Raw genomic sequence first — 20,770 nt, forward strand, 5'->3', positions numbered from 1 at the left:
GGATTTGAAATTAACTTTTTGGCTCATCGGCCACTCTGGCTATTGGTGTTCCAAGCAATGCATTTGTTTGGACATTTTATTTGAATGAGAATAATATTACTTTAGCAGTACACAGGCCCAATTCACCTATAGGATATCTGAAGTCAAACACGGCCAGTTAGAACAGGAGTAGGATAGAACAGGTCAATTCTTTTCCCTTAATTAATGGAAGTTTTAACCACTTCATTAAATGTACCATTGTTATTTGTTAAATGTAGCAATTTTTAATAGTGGCAAGGCCATTACCACAGGTAAGACCATGAATGGCTCTAAATTACAGTGTTTAGGTTCATGTTTAGACTGTAAGACTGTAAACATTTGTGCCCCGTTTCTTGCTCTCTCTCATTGGCTGTAGGTCAACTCTGCAGTTGAATTCAGTCAAAACATATTTCACATTGCATGATTTGAAATCGAAAACAGGTCCAAATATTTAACATTCTAGATTTCTCGTTGACATCGGCGACGTGTCGGCTCTTCTCAAATCACGTCTTTGATAGTTCATACATTGCGATCTTCGCTCACTGGAGCGAGCTCCAATTTTCCTACGATTTCAGGCTTTTTATGATCTTCACAAAACCGTCGACGAGCGAAAATCGGCTTAAAATCGTGTAATGTAAATTCGGCATGTCTCATTTGGGTCTTTGAATGGCTCTATTGAGTGTTCTGTTGGAGGTTAATGGTGTACGGCTAATGTGAGGCTTCTTCAGAGAGACAAACCCAGCAAAGTCTCCATCCTCAACCCGAAGTGTTGCCTCTTTCTCCCTATCTCTTAACTCTGGAATGGCTGCCATTAACACACAGTATGTGCCAGTGTGCATGTTAGAATGAGGAGGAGGGGTAGGGTGCATTTGGGAACATTGCCCGGCTCTACCCACTATAGTGTTATGAGTAGTGTATGAGAGCAGTGTGTGTGCGTTCCGTAAGTGTGTGCGCTTGAGACGTTAATGAGGAATGTGGTGTCTCAGTCTCGGACACAAGGTGTTGCATTCCTGCCTGTTAAATAATACCTTTTGTAAAGTCCATCAGTGGCCTTCCTTCTGAGCGAGAATGTGTTCAAGAATGCCAGAAAGAAAAAAATAGCCCTTTTTTAGCCGGAGCAGAAGCATTTTAGAGGAAAGGGCAGAGTGTCATTTTCTGAGACACTCCATTGATCTTTTTGCTATTTTCTCTCTTGTTTTATCCTTTCTTCTCTCCAGATACATTGTGGCAGCACTATCGTTATATGTGAGATTTCACAATGTGTTTATTGTTGGAGTTACAGCGGTTAGCAGAGGAGATTTTAGCCGAGGGTCACGCACTTGCATTGAGCGAGGCCAACACAAGTTCTAAATACCTCAGAGTACATAAGGACGGATCAAATAATTAAATCTTTGGGTAGAATTCATTTACTTTCTCAGAAACAATGAGGGTAAACATCATCTGAGGGTGCTACCACTAATGAAATGAGGGGCTGCTACACAAAGCACAATTCATTGCCTGTATATGAGCCAACCATCAACCCAAACACTGGCGATCCTTTCTTTCTTTCTTTCTTTCTTTCTTTCTTTTTTCTGTCTTTGTTCTTACTCCTGTCTTCCAATTTCTTGTTTTTCTTTTCCCCAAAATGTCTGAACTGTAATTCTCTTGTCCACACTCAGCCAACAATTTGTTTTGGTGGTGGGGGGTTGGGATTGTGGTTATGAACCATGGACATCTCTAATTAGGGCCCTAGCACTGAAAGTGCGGAGGCCCTATTGTTCTTCTAAGGATTATTATGATTATTATTCTTTTCAAGATTTTCAGTAATTTTGTGGTACTTAACAAGCACCCCCATTTTCACCTACAGTCATCAAAATTAGTACATATAGTTCTCATCAAGCCATACAACTTTCATACTCACAGTCATTAGCTTCACCCAACAGGATGTCGGCCATTATGGATTTTCTGAAAATCGCAGGTTATGAATTTTAAATACTCCTCCAAGGGGATTCATGTGACTGGCACCAAATTTGTGCAACATCATGCCAAGACATTGTAGATCTGTAGCACCCCCATTTTCACCTACAGTCACCAAAATTGTTACATAAATAGTTATCATCAAGCCAGACAACTTTCATATTTATAGTTATTAGCTCTGCCCTACAGGAAGTCAGCCATTTTAATTTTTGAATATTGTAGTCTCTGAACTATTTAATACTTCACCTAGGGGATTCATGAGACTGTCACCACATGTAGATAACATTATGCCAAGACATTGAAGATGCTAAATTGTGATCAGATTTTTTATATATTAAACGGTGTTGCCTTTGCAAGGCATTAAATTAATGGCAAAAAAAGGGAAACAGGAAGTGTCTGATATCTTCTGTGCGCAATATGTGATTTAGGACAAAATTGAGATATATATTTAGTCTTTGGGGCTAATCACATAGATGTGACTATTTTGGGTCACGGTCATAGCGCCACCACCTGGCAGCAGGAAGCATGGCTCTTACAACAGACTTTAAAATAGTCTTCTTAAATTTACCCAAATAACTTAAAGATTTTATAATGTCAAATGCCAAATGCATGTGTCCACCTTGCATTGTTTTCCGAAAGCCACCGTGTTGAAATGGTCCCATGGTGCTTGGGCCCATCATCTTTGCTTGCAGCTATATTGGAACTTGGCAACACATCAGCCCTGAAGTGAAATACACACATGCACTCTTGTGGAATAATAGCTTGGTGAAGTAAAGGTTAATTTGAGCCTTGAGATATGTCTTGATTCTCTATCATTGCAGAGAGCAAGCACATATACATGCAATCAGGTTCTTGGTTCATAAACTTTCAGAGCATTGTAAGTACTGCTTTAATACAACACTTTAAAGAGCAGAGAGTTTGATGACTACCTATGTTTAGAGTTTATTTTCAATCCCATGTTTGACTGAGAGAAAGAGCAGAGTTTTGACCGGGAGAGGGAGGCGTGTTGCGGCCTGGGCTATTTCTGCTTCTTGCATGTTTGCCATTGATGGCTTCTGGTTTCGGAAATCCTTTTTTGCACAAATCAGCCATGGTGCAGTCGGCAGGCGTCTCTCGTGTGGCTGGAGCTGGCAGTGTCTCCCGTACTCTCTGCCCTGTCTAATTTACAATTACACAGATGGAGAAACACAAGTCTGCTTATTATCTGTTATAGAGACGCTCTGTACAGAAACATGCTTATTTGCATGTTTCTTCAAGATTTCTCTGTCTTTTTAAACTCTTTTGTCCTGGATTTGCTTTTAGCACAGATCCTATTTTGCTATAATGTACAGCTTTTAAGAGAAATCTCCTAAAACCAACCCACACACACAGAAAAATACACACCTACTTACATATTAACACATGGAGTAAACAGTTACATTGAGATTTTGCTCTTTCTTTAAACATTTTAGTGGAGTTAAAGCTGTTTGCAATGATCGTTGTGAGGAATAGTGACATATAGTGTGTGAGGTTTGTGCTTTCTATTTTCTGGCCATGAGAGTGAGTGTTTACAGTATGGTTCTTTGTTCAGATTTAAAACATTCATGCAGTAATGTGCAGCTGAATCTGTGGGGGGGAGTGGGGAGTGGGGGTGCTGATGGGGGTTGTTGTGTTGCGCCAAATTAATCTGTTGCTGTAAGTGCATTAGATTTTATTTAGTTAAAGCACATATCACATTTCAGTTGGGTTATTAAGTTGTGTTCTTGTGTTTGCAGGTCTGGTCATCACCACATCTCGGAAGCTGGACAGAGAGCAACAGGACGAACATATTCTGGAGGTAAAAACACTAGTAATAATTCCACCAATCACATGTTCACAATACTCCCACTCTTCATTACAGCAGCCAATCACAATCCTAGAAACATTTAATCTGTCAAAAATGTCCTAAATGCAGGTCATAATGTTCTTTATCATAGCCATCATATCATATTCATCATATTCTTTATTCAACTGGCACTATCAGTTACATCGGTCATTTGCTTCAATTTCTATGTGAAATGGCCATTTGTCAGCGATTCACCACTCATAACTGCATCACCTTTGGTGTGCATAGGCCTTAAGTTTGAATCTGTGAAAACATTTTTATTTTATTTTCATTGTTTGTACTTTTATTATCTATGGAATATTACCTTAAGAGGAACTCTTTGGGGGAAAAAAGTTAATGTTTAAAATGAAGGAAAACAGTTTATTGAAAACTTCTGCCTCTGCTTTATTAAACCCAAGCCACAAGCCTGAGAGTCTGCAACCCTACTAAACTGCACACATGAGAGGGGCGCATTCTCCCACCTCCATTCCTTCCAATGTGCCTCTGAGGGGATTTATATATCCGGTGCTTGTGGAGGGTAGGTGTGTATATGTGTGTGTGGGGAGGTTGGCTTTGTTCTCTCTCAGTGTACCGGCTCGGGATTAGGCAGGCCAGAACAGGAAGCGTCACCCTGCCCAACCGAAGTTTATACTTGTGGATTTTAATTGAGCTGCAAGCTGCTCTTGCTCTCTCTCTCTCTCTCTCTCTCTCTCTCTCTCTCTCTCTCTCTCTCTCTCAATATCTCTTTACCACCCACCCCTTCCTTCTTCCTCCCAAAAACTGCAGCTTGCTGATATCACTGCAAGTTGTGCGGTGAAAACGTAACAGACTGATGCTCCTTTAATTATCTTTATAGATTGTGCAATTCAAGGTCGGTGGCACATAATTTCATTTGGCAAATTTGTGCCAACCCCTCCCAGTGCTTTCATGCCCATTTCTGTGGCTCTAATTGTATTGCGAACGGGAGGTTAAATGACAGGAGGGATGTGGACAGGAAATAAAAGCAGGGAGGATGGGACACCCTGAAGCATATGCTCACCCAGTGTCTGTCCTCCCATATTTTCTCCATACATCGGTGATGTGAAGAGCTCCTCTTGACTTCAAAGCAAACCCTGCTGACCGATAGACAGTTAGCTTGTAATTAGCTAATGCCAACAATTCAGTTAAATATTGGTAGTGCCAAGATCCCCTTAAGGTTAAATCTGTTCCTCTGGTTTTTAATTAAATAAGCTTTTTATTTTTTTAACTGTGGGAATTGGGAGTTTGACGGTGTGTGTAGTTTTCTTTGTTTGACTTGGATGAAGTATATTAGCTGTCTTAACCTGTCCAGCTGTCTTATTAGCTGAGACATTTTACCTTTTTAATTGCTCTTTTAAAAAGAAAAGAAAAACTGCATTGCTTTGTGGCCAGCCCTGACTTCAGAATTATAATAACTGATGCACATGGGTCTCTGTGAGTGCAAAACATTTAAAATATTTTTAAATCAACCTACCAGTGGGTTGTGCCAAAGACTTGGTGTTAAGGAAACTCTCTATAATTAGGATGGTTTTGGGTCATGTCCACCAGACAAGTTTTTAGGGGATGTTCATAAGAGCTGAATGGAGTACAGCAGAATGGAACTACGTGCAGGGATCTCGAGATGTGTGTTGAAAAGTTCAATTATTTTTAACTCGACCGTCTTAAAAAACAAATGAGACGTGTCCAAACATGGCCAAAGATGTCCACTTGACACATGTACATATGCCAACAATTAAAAAATAAATGTAATAGGGTAATAGACAGACATGCAACAAATAAATAGACTAAATACCTCTAAACGTTCTATTGAACAAAACTTCTTATAATCCAAAAGGATTTTTGTAAGGACTTTTTATAGTCCTTACAAAAAAAAAGAATCTAGCAGTGTCAACTGTTAAGGCTTGCATAAAATCAAGCGCTCTATCATTCAAAGTAAACTATTTTGACCATGAGCCTATATGGACGCATTCAACGCATGCACACTACGACTGGTTTGTTCAAATCTTTTTGCATAGTCAATGGCAGATGCATGCACCTACGATGTGCAAAGATGCAGCATACTGTGCCGATGGCAAAATTTGACCTTTTTTAAACTATCTTCCTTTCTGTCTAAACACCTTCTAGGATTGTTATAATCTCACGTTTTATTTGATTATCGCTATGCTTTAGACCATTGCAGGGAAAGGCAAATAAACAAATGACCCCTCAGTCCAGTTGCTGTTCACATGCATTCTTCTGGATCCTGTTTCTGTTTTTCTCTCCTGCCGCTCCGGTGGCCCATTACAGTAGTCATGACAACCCCAGCCATTTGGTTTTTTTGGACAGTGTTTAGTCAGGGGTCCAGCAACAGGAAGTTCTTTATTGATATCGTCCCTCCAGGGGTCTTGTCTCACCAAGCCTTCTGCCTAGGAGTCTGGCTGTCTTTCTCCCAGGGGCAGTGCACTCCTGCTGGGCACAGTGCCCCAAGAGATGCGGGAATGAGCCAGTGTTCATGGGTTCCGTGAGGTTAGTTGGAGCCAGCAGATGCCTGGGGGAAGGGAAAGGCAGCTATGTGGGGGCAGCCTCAGCATTGGGAAGTGTGTGTGACATATATTGGAGAGAGCCCTGCAAACTTTCACACACATATAAGAGCTGGGAAGGAAGGTGTTTTGGGGGCTGCAAATGCTCATAGAGGGGGAAGGGACAGAAGAGAAAATAAAGTACACAGAGAGAGAGAGAGAGGAGAGAGAGAGAGAGAGAGAGAGAGAGAGAGAGAGAGAGCGCTACTCTGGGACATGTTGAGGCATGTACATCACGTCAGAGAGCTTGCCTTGTCGGTCTTTGAACTTCCAAAACAAAATAGGAAAAAGTGCTCACGATTCACTTAAGTTGATTTGCAAAGAAATTAAATGTATTCCTGGGAATCGACCCTCACCGTCTAAGGATGCACGGTGTTGCTTTGCCTGTTTGCCAGGCATGTTAATGCAGATACTGAAGTTCCTGCATACAAAAAAAAAATGGTAATGTTTAAGATTATGACATTTTCACTCTATTAGTGGTTTGTGCTTTGTCAAGCATAACTATAATTATTTGACAAGTCCCTAACCCCAAGTATTAAACTTGGGTGTAAATGATACCTCAGATCATGTGACTTCATGAGGAGATGTTTGCTATTACTTTTTTAAGCGATCTGCAGGCCCAGATGAAATTTGCTAACCTTTTTGGCATTTTCTATGCCGATTTTGTCTGAAATTAATCAGCAAAATGGATTTAGACATGTTAGACTAATCTTAAACTGAGTTGAGAGTACAGCAGTTTTAATAGCTGCTGAAAGCTTTAGCAAATTAGCTAAAATATTAAGTAAACATGCAAGGTGCAAGGATGAATGGAAATGTGTGAATGAGGGTTGTCTAAAATCGGCATGCAGATTCCGTATGGGGCTGGCGGTCAGACATTTGCCTATTGGTCGATAAAACATAAAACTATAAAAAGTTCCATAGAATGCTCTATGAACCATATTGCAACATACTAAAAGCCACTCTGAACATTGAAGAATGAAAGCAAGGATTACTCTAAAAAAATGTAGTTATGTAATTGATGTTCAACGCAGACCTGGAATAATTCTTTACTGGAAATTTTATTTATGCTGCTGAATTCTGTCATGCAAGCAAACACTCACGCAGTTAAGGAGAATGGGCTACTGGAGCTGACCAAGTCCCACATCAACTTATTTAATTAAATCTGTTTGGCCAGAGCTTTTGGACAGCTCTGGACATCTTTGAAAACAAATATACATTATGGGCTTACTCACTGTTCAAGGCAAATGCTTTGTGTTTGCAACTACTGGAAAGTTTTTACAGTGTTGAACAGATGCTTTTAAATGACTATGCAGCCTGTTATTCATCTGCTTCCACTGTAGGCTGCAGTAATTTTTTATTTTTGCCACCAAAGCTACACAAGTCTGCGGAGTTCATTAGCGAGAAATAGTGTGTATGTCTGCATCTCTGTTTGTGTTTGCATTCATCAGCTTATGCACCAGCGTACCATTAAGCAGCCTCAAATGGGCATTTTCCGAGATAAACTGAAGATATCCGGGGAAAATTAATGAGCTAGTTAACGGATACCAGCTGAGATTGGACACACCGTTCTGAGCATGAGTGTATGTTCAACAAACCACCAGTGTCTGCTTAATGTCGCTGTCTTCGCTGGTTTGGAACAGCTCCCAACCCTGTTACTGTTCGTAGTTTTGACAAAAGTGCATTGCTGTTAGAACTGGTGTGCATTTGAAAGCTTTGTATTTCTTTCTGTCACTAGAGTACAAACAGAAAGCAATTTAACCAAACCAATCTATTGTAATGTTTGTTGTATTAATGCTTGAATATTAATTCCTTCATTCAATGAGTTGGACCCAACACAAAACAGTAAGGCTGGACTTGAGTTTTGAGCTCATATAGCCTGACTGGTATCACAGTCATAATATGTGTCTACGGTATTCTTCATGAAATTACATAGAAAATAATTATCTCGGAAACTATCATCCCGCAATCACACAGAGAAATGTGTAACAGTCTGTTCTCACCCCCGGAAGCCCCTTTTCACTCTGCCGCACGTCTGAAAAGATTGTTCGACAGCTAAGCGCACAGGGAATTACTTCAATTTTGTCAGCCAATTGACTTTGGTTGGAACACTTGCCCTGGTGTTCAGAACAGGAGATTTTTCTTTACCTCTGAACACCGATTGATTGAAGCGTTCACTATAATGAAGGTTTTCAATCACTCGTGCCAGATATTCTTGAGTGTGTTCTATTATTGTCCTATGCACCTCTCTCTGTACTGCTCGTTTTGTCACTCTAATTTAAAATGTTCATTATGACACCAGCTCTCCTGGGTTTTGGGGTTATTTGACATGAAAGGAAGAAGGAAAACTAGAGCTGAGTGAATGAATCTTTCCACCCCTCGATTACAGGCTTTTATTCCACCCCCCTCCCGGAAACTTTCTTTCCAAACAGATCAAACATTAAAGCTATCAGGAAATATCAGTTTGATGAATAAAATGTCATAACAAAAACAGACTTTAGAAGTAGTTGAAATATGTTGTAATAATAGACTTAAGGCAAATTTATATTTCCTTTAGTTCACCTAAAAATTATGACAAAATTATGTGATGTTTATGTTCTTCCAATGTTTTCGTTTGGTGATATTACTTCTGTTTGTGCACATCTCTGGAAATCATGGAGATTTTACCAATGTTGCTGTCATTAAAATGGATAACTTTGAAGCCTGTCTCTCGGAGATTGTGCAGAAGTATACTTTTTACACGATTTGCAACACAAAGCAGGGCCACAACAATTGAGTAGGGAGAGATTGGAGTTTTTAAAATTGGAAGGGGCCGTGACATGTTTAATAAAGCAAAGAAGTGACAGAGCGTTCAAAGCGGCGGTTCATGTAGTGGAAAACTTGCATTATTTGCACTATATGAAGTTTAATCAAGCTTGAAATCGCGATCGTCAAGGAAACTGCTGATGACAAGTTTTACAGTGAAAAAGGAGTTATATTTTCACCTGTTCTCACTCAAAATCAATCTGATCACTTCAGAAGACATCGATTAAACCACTGGAGTTGTATGGATTACTTTTATGATGCCTTTATGTGAAATGTGAACCTTCAGAGTTCTGGCCACCATTCACTTGCATTATATAGACCTACAGAATTGAAATATTCTTCTAATAATCTTAATTTGTGTTCTGCAGAAGAAAGAAAGTCACCCACATCTAGGATGGCATGAGATTGAGAAAATAATGAGATAATTTTCATTTGGGTGGACTATCCATTTTAACAGTCTGTTTTATCTTTCCCTTTGCTTGTTCTCTGGCCATGTCCCTGCATCACAGATCACAGTGTCTGACCAAGGCATTACCATCAAGTCAACAACGGTCCGAGTCATTGTCAAAGTCCTGGATGAGAATGACAACAAGCCACAGTTCATGGAGAAAGTCTACAAAATCAAACTCCCAGAGCGAGACAAATCAGAGAAAGAGCGATTAATGAAGAGAGATCCCGTGTACCGTGTCATCGCCTCAGATCGAGATGAAGGACCGAATGCTGAGATCTCCTACAGCATCGAGGATGGAGATGAGCAGGGCAAGTTCTTCATTGAGCCCAAAACTGGCCTGGTCTCTTCTAAGAAGCTGTCCACTGCTGGAGAGTATGATATTTTAACGGTGAGGATTCAGTCATTTAGGACTCAGTATATTATTTGTATTTTTTAGTTCTCATTCGTGTGCTGATTATATTTTGGAAAGGTTTGATATAAAAAGCAAAGCCATGTCTAGACAAAACGGGATACAATACATTTTTGCTTATTAGCTTAAAGTTTTAGTATTTGAGAAAGGTTTTACTAGGGCGATTTAACGCGTTAATTCAGTGCGATAAATTTTATACAAAAATAACGCGTTAACATTTTTTACGCAATTCAGTCGCAATGCCCCCGGACATGTAGTACCACCAGTTTACTCCAGAGGGCAGTAAGTGAAACTTCAGCTGTGTGGCAATGCGCAGTTTATACAGTGAAGAAAACAACCATCCAGCAGACAGAACAACACAGACATGCATTAAGTTCTTACGTTCAAAACACTTGATGGAGCACAAATCCGAACTAAGAGATCTCAAGCTGTGTTCTAAGTATTAAACTATATTTAACTTTACACAGTGACCTAAAACATTTATGTTTATGACGCAATGCACCCGAGACACTACACAAGCATGTCTGACACAAGTGTACATTGTCGTGTCCTTAAACAAGCCCTCATAATAAATCTTGAACTGATTGACAAATTCACTTGCGAAATGGATTGCTGTGAACTGTATGTCAATGATTGGCTTACGTTCAGTAATATGGTAGTAAACAATATATTGTATTCTAAAGCCGCTTTTTATATTGTCTTATCAATGATTAACTCTTCTGCCACAAGAATGTAATGCATTTTAAGTATCTGAATATTTTTTATTAATATATATATTATATGTTTTATTTTTTACATATTTAAAGATAACTATGTATAATTATTTTATCATTATATATTGAATTATTGTTATATGAGGGCTTTCTCAGCATATATTTTTATATGCGATTAAATACGATTAATCACGATTAATTAATCGGGATACCATGTAATTAATTTGATAAAAAATTTGAATCGATTGTCAGCCCTAGTTTTTACATATCCTGGACAGTATTGTAGATTTATTGTATAGCTAGTGCAACAGTGCCCAACCATTTTTTCAGCCATCTTTGTTCCGTAAGAATTTTTCCAATTCTTTATTACCATAAGGATTGCATAAAATGCAAGCCAAAAAAAAAAACAAGCCAACTCTGAGGTGAATCACAACCTTACAAACTTTGTATTTGAAATCCCCTATAGAAATAAAATATAAAATGTTTACTTCCGGAACCTGACTATTGTGCTCTATTGCAAACCTGTGTTCTCAAACCTGACTGACACTTCATTATTCTTGAATGTCCTTCTGATTGTTAAGTTTTATAAGCATAAAGTAAACTTTCTGCCTGGGCATGTGGCCAGTGACATTTCTGCCAGACCTCCCTTGGTTTCATTACCTGACATCTGTTGCATTATAAACGTCACAATGACAGGTGCTCTGGCACCATGCTGACTTGCCTACATTTAGTAGTGTTCAGGAGTTGTATCTCTCCCTGATAGAGCTTAATTTGGTTCTCTCTAGTGGGACAGGTCTCAGTTAAAGATATCTTTAAATGGAACCACTAAAATAATGATAGTGTTTCCAAACTTATGGAAGCCTTCAAAGCCTTGCATTATTATTACTTTTCTGACTTGTTTTCTCAAGATCAGCTTATTTTATGGCCTCAGATGGCTACTGTAACCATTTACGTAATGTTTTTCAGTTCTGTGTGGCTGTGCTAGTGGTGCAGAAAGTAGACACTTCACCTTTAAAAATGATACTTGTACAGAATATGAATAAAGTAAAGACATATCACTTTTAAGTATTTGTATTGTTTGACAAATTTTTTTTTCTACATATATACACACCAGATTAAAGCAGTAGATAATGGCCGTCCCCAGAAATCATCCACCTGCCGTCTACACATCGAATGGATCCCCAAGCCGGAGCCAAGTGCCGTCCCTCTGACATTTGAAGAGCCATTTTACTCCTTCTCTGTCATGGAAAGCGACCCTGTGGCACACATGGTCGGGGTCATTGCCATGGAGTCTCCGGACACATCAATCTGGTTTGAGATAACAGGTATGATGGATGTAAAATGTAAAAGTTTGCATATCTGCGTGCTTACCGTAATTTCCGGACTATTGAGCGCACCTGAATATAAGCCGCACCCACTGATTTTTAAATAAAATATTATTTTGAACATAAATAAGCCGCACCTGTCTATAAGCCGCAGGTGCCTACCGGTACACTGAAACAAATGAACTTTACTCAGGCTTGTAACAAAAATAAATAGGCTTTAACGAAACACGGTGTGGCAGCGGGGGCGTGGTCAAGCGCCCGTCCGGGAGAAAAGCGGTAAGGGCGCTTACACCGAGCTAAATTATGTCTAACACCGGTGTCTAATTTCAGTAAGCATGGGGAGAGCGGCATAAAAGGCAGCAGCCACAGAGCTGAGAGAGTGACACACGTCAGTCTAGTGTTGGCGCATAGAAGAATTGAGAAACTTTATAAAATTGATTGTAAACATTGCTGTGGCCATTAAAAGCCTTACCTGGAATGTCAAGTGCCCTGCTGAAAACTGTCACACTGGTGCCCGTGTGACAGTTTTCCCAAGAAGGACACGTGAAGCAGGGCACTTGAAATTAGACACCGGTGTTAGACATAATTTAGCGCAGGTGTAAGCGCCCTTACAGCTTTTCTCTCACGGACGGGCGCTTGACCACGCCCCCGCTGCCACACACGGCTTGTAATAAAACATTTGCAGTAAACAGTAGCCTACCAAGAAAGTCATTGGTCACTATCTTCCTCGTCCTGTGCACTGAAACCACTGAAGTCATCTCCTTCGGTGTCGGAGTTGAATAGCCTCAGATTTAGCTGTCTTTTTGCACTGAGTCAATTCCTCACGCTGCTGTTTCCAACGTCTTATCATCGACTCATTAAGACCAAGCTCCCGTGCAGCAGCTCTATTTCCTTTACCAACAGCCAGATCAATCGCCTTCAACTTGAAAGCAGCATCATATGCGTTTCTCCATGTCTTTGCCATGGTGAGGGTGACAAAATTACTACCGTAATCAGAATGATGGGAAGTTTGAGCGCGCTCGATTTAATCTAAACAGTAAACAAAAAAAGTTGTTTTGACCTTAACCCGTTCGGCAATTTCATTGGTCTAATGAAAGCTTCAAACTCCAAAAAAACTGAGCACGTCACAGAATGTTTTTTTTTATTTTTTATTTTTTTTTTATAAAATTTGAAAGCGGGAAAAATCCATATATTAGCCGCGTCATTGTATAAGCCGCGAGGTTCAAAGCGTGGGAAAAAAGTTGCGGCTTATAGTCCGGAAATTACGGTATGTGTATCAGTTTGATAGCCTTTAAATGCTAAAGCTTTTTTCCAAATATGGCCTTTAACATAGAGTAAACGCATAACAAAAAGAAATGTTATTAAATCTCCTAATGAGTCTCTGTAGTGGAAGTATCTTTGCATGAAATAACCAATTTTCTGTTGATTTTATCTCCTCGATAGAACTGTCAAAATACAACTTAATAGTTTGCATCCTCTTCCTGTCCCTTTATCTTTTAACCAATCTATCACTGACAACTTTTGCTTTCTCTCTTTTCTACTTCCTCTCTTGTTTTCTCTCTTTATTTCGGAATGTTTTGGCCTTCTCTGTCCTCTTTGTTTTCCTTCTCTTACTTGTCTCCTTGCTCGTCTTCTTGGCTTTAGAAGAGGACATAGCGACTAAAGAGCTGTTTTACATCGTTCAGATGACTTGCGACTTGAACTGCACTGCAGAAGGTATCTGCTGCAGATCTCCTAATTTCTACTGCACATGGCAATTACGAGATCTGTCAAGTGCTTTTTGTACAATATTTGCTTTGTCTCGTGCCGTTGTGATGTTGTGACTGTTTCGGTTGCCCACATTTTCCCCAAAGTAATTATTCTTTTCACAAAGTGATTATGAGCTGGCAATGAAAGAGTTACATTTATATTCTTTATTTGACTCTTTCCATCCTTTTGAAGTGTCTTCCATCTAGTCCTTATATGAAGAGTAGCATTTTCCTTGCCAGCCTAGGCACTTAGTTTTATTTATTTGGAAGCCCCATTCATTTGGAAGCTTCATGTACTTTCATTATTAGTGTTTTCATTATTGTTGATGTATGTCGGTCTATATAGTAAATATATATATTTATATATATATATATATATATATATATATATATATATATATATATATATATATATATATATATATATATATATATATATATATATATGTATATGTGTGTGTATATACAGTACTGTGCAAACGTTTTAGGCAGTTGTGAATCATGTTGCATAGCGAGGATGTCTTCAAAAATAATGCCATAAATACTTTTCATTTATCAATTAATGTCAGACAAAGTCCATAAACATAAAAAAAGATAAATCAATAATAAGTGTGACCACATTTGCCCTCAAAACAGCACCAATTATCCTAGGTACACCTGGACATAGTTGTACCACAGCATCTGTTGCAGGGCTCCCTGTTCTTCTATTCTATTCTATTTGCAAAAGGATAGTTTGTGAGTCTAAAATATATATGTCCTATTGACACACTAAAGCTGCAGATATAACAAAATCTTATGTGCCTAAGACTTTTTGCACAGTACTAATATATATATATATATCAATCAGAATTTATTTCATTATTGGCCTTTAAAACAATTACTTATAGTTAGTTCAGCAAAATAGTTTTTTCTTTTTCTTTAATTGGTGATAAGATCAGGAGAGAAGAATGATCAATATATTGTTGTAATAAAAATTGTGATCACAAATAAGATTAATAGAAAATATATAAAATCAAGAGTAAAAGTGAAACTTTTTATTTTAAAATGCTGGTAACTGGTTATAACCGGTTAATTTTGTTCCGAACATTTTTTAAGGAAACCAAATTCCAAAGGGTTTATCACAGTACATTTTTCTTCAACTACACCAATTCATGTTGCCCGAAAAAATTAAACATATGCTTTGATCCTAAAGGAAACTACTGCAGCACACATTTCTTTGCCAAATTGAAAATTGTGAATGAAGACCTTTTTAACAACTTTGTATTATTATTATATATAAAGTACATGCACAGTTCATCCAGATACAAGGAAAACATTATTAGAGGTAAAAAGTACATTTGAAGTCTTCACTGAATTATTGTTAGATATGATGCATTCATACAGATTTGATGCTGCTGGGTTTTGTCTGAGAAGCAGATCTGTAATAAAACTTATACTTGAATTAACTGTATGCTTGTTATGATTTTTATGCTGATAAATTCACCACACTAGAAAAAATTTAATAGCTTATTTTCACTATTGGCTTATTTTGGGCTTGTTTTTCCAGACCTGGTTGCTTGTTTCTCTTGAGAGAACTGGAAACACTGCAACTGGCATTTCACCCACCCCTTAGCACAGAGTACTGTCATTTTAAAAAGAATGTTTTTAACCATTCTTATATGTTGTTCTAACCAGTTACCATCTGTAAAGAAGTCTGTGGAACTTCCGAACCGGAACAAAAAAATACTGAACGAACCAAAATGAAGAAAAAAAAGAAGAAAGTAGTACCTGCTTTCAATAGAGTTTGGAACTGATGCAACTCAATAGACTGAACACTCAATGGCTGATTAAAGTTAGTGTTCGTTTTTCAATGTGTCAGTTCCAAAACAGCTTTGCTAAGGCTAGGTTATTCTTAGTGTTTCAACATGCCGTTTCTTCACACTCATGTTATAGCACTCAACATTTCCATTATTGTGGCATGCATCAAAAGTGTGAAGCATTTGCCTCTAAACCACAAACCTGACAATCTGATTTCTAGCCACCTGTGCAGTTCTGTCTTTCCCTGTCCTCAACTGCCTTACTTGTGATGATGGCTGTCTAATTTCCTGTCCATTTTGGTTGTGGTGAAAACCTCCTCTCAACAGGTGGTAATTCTGACAGTCGATTTGAGGTGGGGAAAGCGAGTGGGACGGTGATTGTGGCCCAAGCGCTGGACGCAGAGCAGAAATCCCATTACAACCTGACGGTGGACGCAACAGATGGCACCAGATCTGTCAGCACGCAGGTAATTGAATTGCTAATGAAGTGTTTATCGAAGCAAAGCATTGTGCGCTTACCTTAGAGGCCTGGGCTTCTGTTTTGTAATCACTATGACGGACAAGACAGACTCGGAAAAGTTTTTGTGCATCTTTGTGGCTTCACATGTATGTTTTGCCTATGGCAAGGAAGGAAAAGCATGCATTGAATTGAAAGGAACAATACATCCCAAGCATTACAAAGTTTCCCCATTAAGTTTCCTGTTTTGGTTATGTTTGCACTGTAAGTACCAGATGTCACCACAATAAAAGCTCAAATTAATGATTGGTCATCATATTAAGTTATCAAATGCCTTCAGAAGACTTTCAGTATATGACGCACAAGTCACATGGACTACTATTAGCTGATTTATTAGAAGTTAAATTGAGTTACTATCTAATGCCATTGTAATAAAAGTAGACATTCATTAAAAGGGATAGTTCATCCATAAATGTAAATATCTAATTATTTACACACCCTCATGATATCCCAGGTGTGTTTGAATTTCTTTCTTCAACAGAACACATTTGAAGAAAAATAGAAGAATATCTCAGCTCTGTAGGTCCTTAAAATGCAAGTGGATGGTCATCAGACCTTTTTGAAGCTCCAAAAATGACAGCCAGTCAGCATAAAAATCATCCATTGGACTCCAGTGGTTAAATTAATGCCTTCTAAAGTGACACGATCACTTTTGGTGTGAAAAGTATTTTATGTACTTGTATAAGTCATCGTTTCCGGTCAGCAGCAGTATGCAAGTGTCTGTGTTTGTAAAATCCGCACACCAGGCTGTTGAGGTTCAAGATTTACCGTATACAATAACAAAAGTGTACAATCGTGCAAAAAAAATAAATAAATAAATTGGTGAACTAACCCTTTAAATTATTTCCATTTTTGTTCCGCAGATTAAAGAATGTCATTTAGGTTTGGTATGACAAGAGAGTGAATACATGTTGTGCAATGATTTTAGCAGAATATCTTATTACTTATGATGTTAAGGAGACATTTCTGAGGCTTTGCAGGCTTTGGACATAGGCAGAGCTGAAAATACCACACTCTTATTGGTTGTTGACTGCATAATCAAATTAGCCAAAGTAATTAATAAATGAACCTGTAAGGGTGTTGGGGCATTTGAATTCTGTGAAAATCTACAGAGCTTTCTGCAGAGTTCTGCAAGTACAGATTCCATATGGGGCATAAGCTGTTCTGGAAGTAGGGTTCGAAATTCCAGGCTTTGGACCATGGCTCTAATTAGATTTGGGTCAGCTATTACAGACATTTTTTTGTGTTGTCTGATGGTTCCCTGAATGTTCTTCAAATATCACGCTTCAAAACATGCTGGCAGACATTCCTTGGCCTGGCGGATGGAGAGTTTCTGGCCGAGGTTCCTGGAATCTTACATTGTCTCATTCCTGGAGCGTGTGAGGAGAATGAAGCCGTCTGGCTCGCTGCTCTTTCATCTCTATTTTTCCTCTGACAGTCTTGCTCTCTCACCTTAATTAAATTATATATTTATCTTGTGAGAGTTTTGATATTGTGAATTATGAAGTTGATTCTGGAGGTTTTCAGAGTCATTCATTTACTTTGACTTTTGCTTTTATCACAGTACATCTTTTTCTTGTAAACTGGTCACACAGTTTATACTTGTACTGATTTCTTTTTCAAGTGTGAGTAAATCTTTACATATGGTCCTTAAGAGGTCAATGAAGACTGGCGCTCTCTGGTTGAGGGGCACATTTGTGCCCTCTCTTACTCAAACAGAGCCCTTATTGTGACTGGTTGCAGAAGCCCCCTATCCCTCCAGGATATGTTTAGGCAACATTGTCGGAACTCTCTTGTGATCAAGCAGACCACAGCGGCCAATGTTACCACAGTGCACACATACATACATTCTTGCATGCAAAATTAACTGCCACAAATATCCTCTGAACTGAAGCCCCCTGTCCAGTCTCTCTCTCTCTCTCTCTCTCTTTGAAGAAATTTCCAAACACAAAGGCAGTGGCAGAGAGTCCCTCCAGCTCTTCAAAGCATCTCTCAATTGGCCCTGCTTAATCTGAAGCCATTGTTGGGCCCTCAGACCCTTCAACTTGAATCAGTTACAGTCGTCACACTCACAGGGCACAGTGCAGTGCAGACTTCAGTGCCCTGCATCTTGCTTTGGTTGGACCTGTGCTCATATTTTCTCAGGCTTTAGCCCCTTTGTGCTGGGTTTGCAATGCTAGGATGTGGTAATATGCATACAGTTCAGCTGTATTTGTTGGCCCATTATATTGAGCATTTAATGGGAGCTGGCTCTAGATCAGGGGCCACATGACTAGTGTCAATTTCTCCAGCTGAATTGCTTTTTAAAATGTCAATTTTTAGACTTATACAAACTTTAATATAAATCTGATTAAGCAATATGTCCTTTTTGGTAAAGTGCATGCAAACATGTCTCGGTCATAAATCTTTCTCACACACACACATGCATGCATCTTTTATGGGGAATTTCCATAGACATAATGGTTTGTATACTGTACAAACTTTATATTCTATCCCCAAACCCTACCCATAAATCTAAGCCTCACAGAAAACTTTCTGCATTTTTACATTTTCAAAAAACATAATTTACTATGATTTATAAGCAGTTTTCCTCATGGGGACCGACAAATTGTCCCCACAATGTCAAAAATGTTGGGTTTTACTATCCTTATGGGGATCCTTATGGTCCCCACAAAGTGATAAATACACACACACACACACACACACACACACACACACACACACACACACACACACACACACACACACACACACACACACACACACACACACACACCAGCCTACAACTGATATATATTTGATAAGTCTTTTGAAATGTTTTTGAATGCTGGTGGTGTGAGGTTGGAATTGCACATACAGACCTGATAAAAGCCACTTGATATACTACTGATACTTGGCTTCAAACATACATTAATGCACTTTTGCTAAAACCTTTGAGAATTCTGTGATGTTGATCCACAAATATAACTGGTCTGAACTGTTAACACACATTGATGGCATTTTTAATGCCAAAATTGCCAGAGTTAGAATTATATTTTACTCAAAAACAGTTTTATTTTTTTCCGTTATTGCTATTATCAGATGACATGTGAAATGATGCCCATCTGACTTGCCTGAGGTTGGTTTCTTAACATTAAATTGACAATTTTCCAGTCCACATTTCACATCCTTTGATAGCACTTTGATAGTGTTTCCATGCTTTGCTCTGCCATTCTTCTAAAGCCCCGTTGACTGCCTGCACAGCCTGGTCTGGATAATTTGATTTTCTGTTTATTGGTGTAAAATTTTATTTTGTTTAATATAGTTTAGTTAATTATATTTTTGCATTAATTAATTATTAAAATAATAAAAAAGAAATCCACATCAAATTTTTCAGTCTCTTCTATGACCTCCTGCTCCCGTTCACATCTCATGAAAATACTGTCCACTACTGCCTTCAACTTGGAAAGGTAATCCCGCACCGCAAGAAATCTAATCAGGTCCCGCAGGTCCTGCAGAAGTTCCGTGGGAATGTAGACTTCCAGTACAAGCTAATGCTACTCAAATGCATTTGAAATCAAATAAAAAAGAATTAGGTCAGAAGTAATCCAAAAGTATTCCATAAGCAATCAGATTACATTACTTTAAACATGTCCAAGAGATTCAAGGTCCAAGAGATTACGTTACTGACTACAATTTAAGTCAAGTCATTTCTAGTCAGTGTAATCAACAAAGTACTATATATACACAGTGCATTCAGAAAGTATTCAGACCCCTTAATGTTTTCACATTTTGTTATGTTGCAGCCTTATGCCAAAATGCTTTAAATTCTTTTTTTTCTCATCAATCTATACACCATACCCCATAATGTCAAAGCAAAAACATTTTGCAAATGTATTAAAAATAAAAAACTGAAATATCACATTGACATAAGTATTCAGACACTTTGCTATGACACTTGAAATTTAGCTCAGGTGCATCCGATTTCTCTGGATCAATCACTTTGGTTGGACCTTTGATCCACCTGTGGCAAATTCAATTGATTGGACATGATTTGGAAAGACACACACCTGTCTATATGAGGTCTCACAGCTGAAAATGCATATCAGAAAAAAAACCAAGCAATGAGGTCCAAAGAACTGCCTATAGAGCTCAAAAGACAGGATTGTTTCGAGGCACAGATCTGGGGAATGCTACAAAAATGTTCCATTGAAAGTTCCCAAGAGCACAGTGGCCTCCATAATTCTTAAAGTGAAGAAGTTTGGAACAACCAGGACTCTTCCTAGAGCTGGCCACCCAGCCATACTGAGCAATCGGGGTAGAAGGGCCTTGGTAAGAAAGGTGACCAAGAAACCTATAGTCACCCTGTTTGAGCTCCAGAGATCATGTGTGAAGATAGGAGAAACTTGCAGAAGGACAACCATCACTGCAACACTCCACTGATCTGGGCTTTATGGCAGAGTGACCAGATGGAAGCCTCTCCTCAGTGCAAGACACATAAATGCCTGCTTGGAATTTGCAAAAAAGCACTTTAAGGACTCTTAGACTGTGCAAAAACAAGATTCTATGGTCTGATGAAATGAAGATTGAACTGTTGGCATCAATTCCAAGTGTGTTTTCTGGAGGAAACCAGGCTC

General features: G+C 38.7%; 1 protein-coding gene across 2 annotated transcripts in view; it reads left to right on the forward strand.

Moving 5' to 3' along the window:
- The window catches only part of LOC127651744 (protocadherin Fat 1-like), a 112,444-nt gene that overhangs the window by 41,888 nt on the left and 49,786 nt on the right, over positions 1-20,770 (forward strand). For both annotated transcript variants that reach the window (XM_052137725.1, XM_052137726.1), the window contains exons 3-6: positions 3,729-3,790; positions 9,705-10,034; positions 11,883-12,093; positions 15,965-16,104. In XM_052137725.1, the coding sequence (XP_051993685.1) occupies positions 3,729-3,790; positions 9,705-10,034; positions 11,883-12,093; positions 15,965-16,104 (743 nt within the window). The remainder of the gene's footprint in view (positions 1-3,728; positions 3,791-9,704; positions 10,035-11,882; positions 12,094-15,964; positions 16,105-20,770) is intronic.

This window comes from Xyrauchen texanus, chromosome 11, assembly GCF_025860055.1.
Source record: "Xyrauchen texanus isolate HMW12.3.18 chromosome 11, RBS_HiC_50CHRs, whole genome shotgun sequence".
Taxonomy (NCBI): Eukaryota; Metazoa; Chordata; class Actinopteri; order Cypriniformes; family Catostomidae; genus Xyrauchen; species Xyrauchen texanus.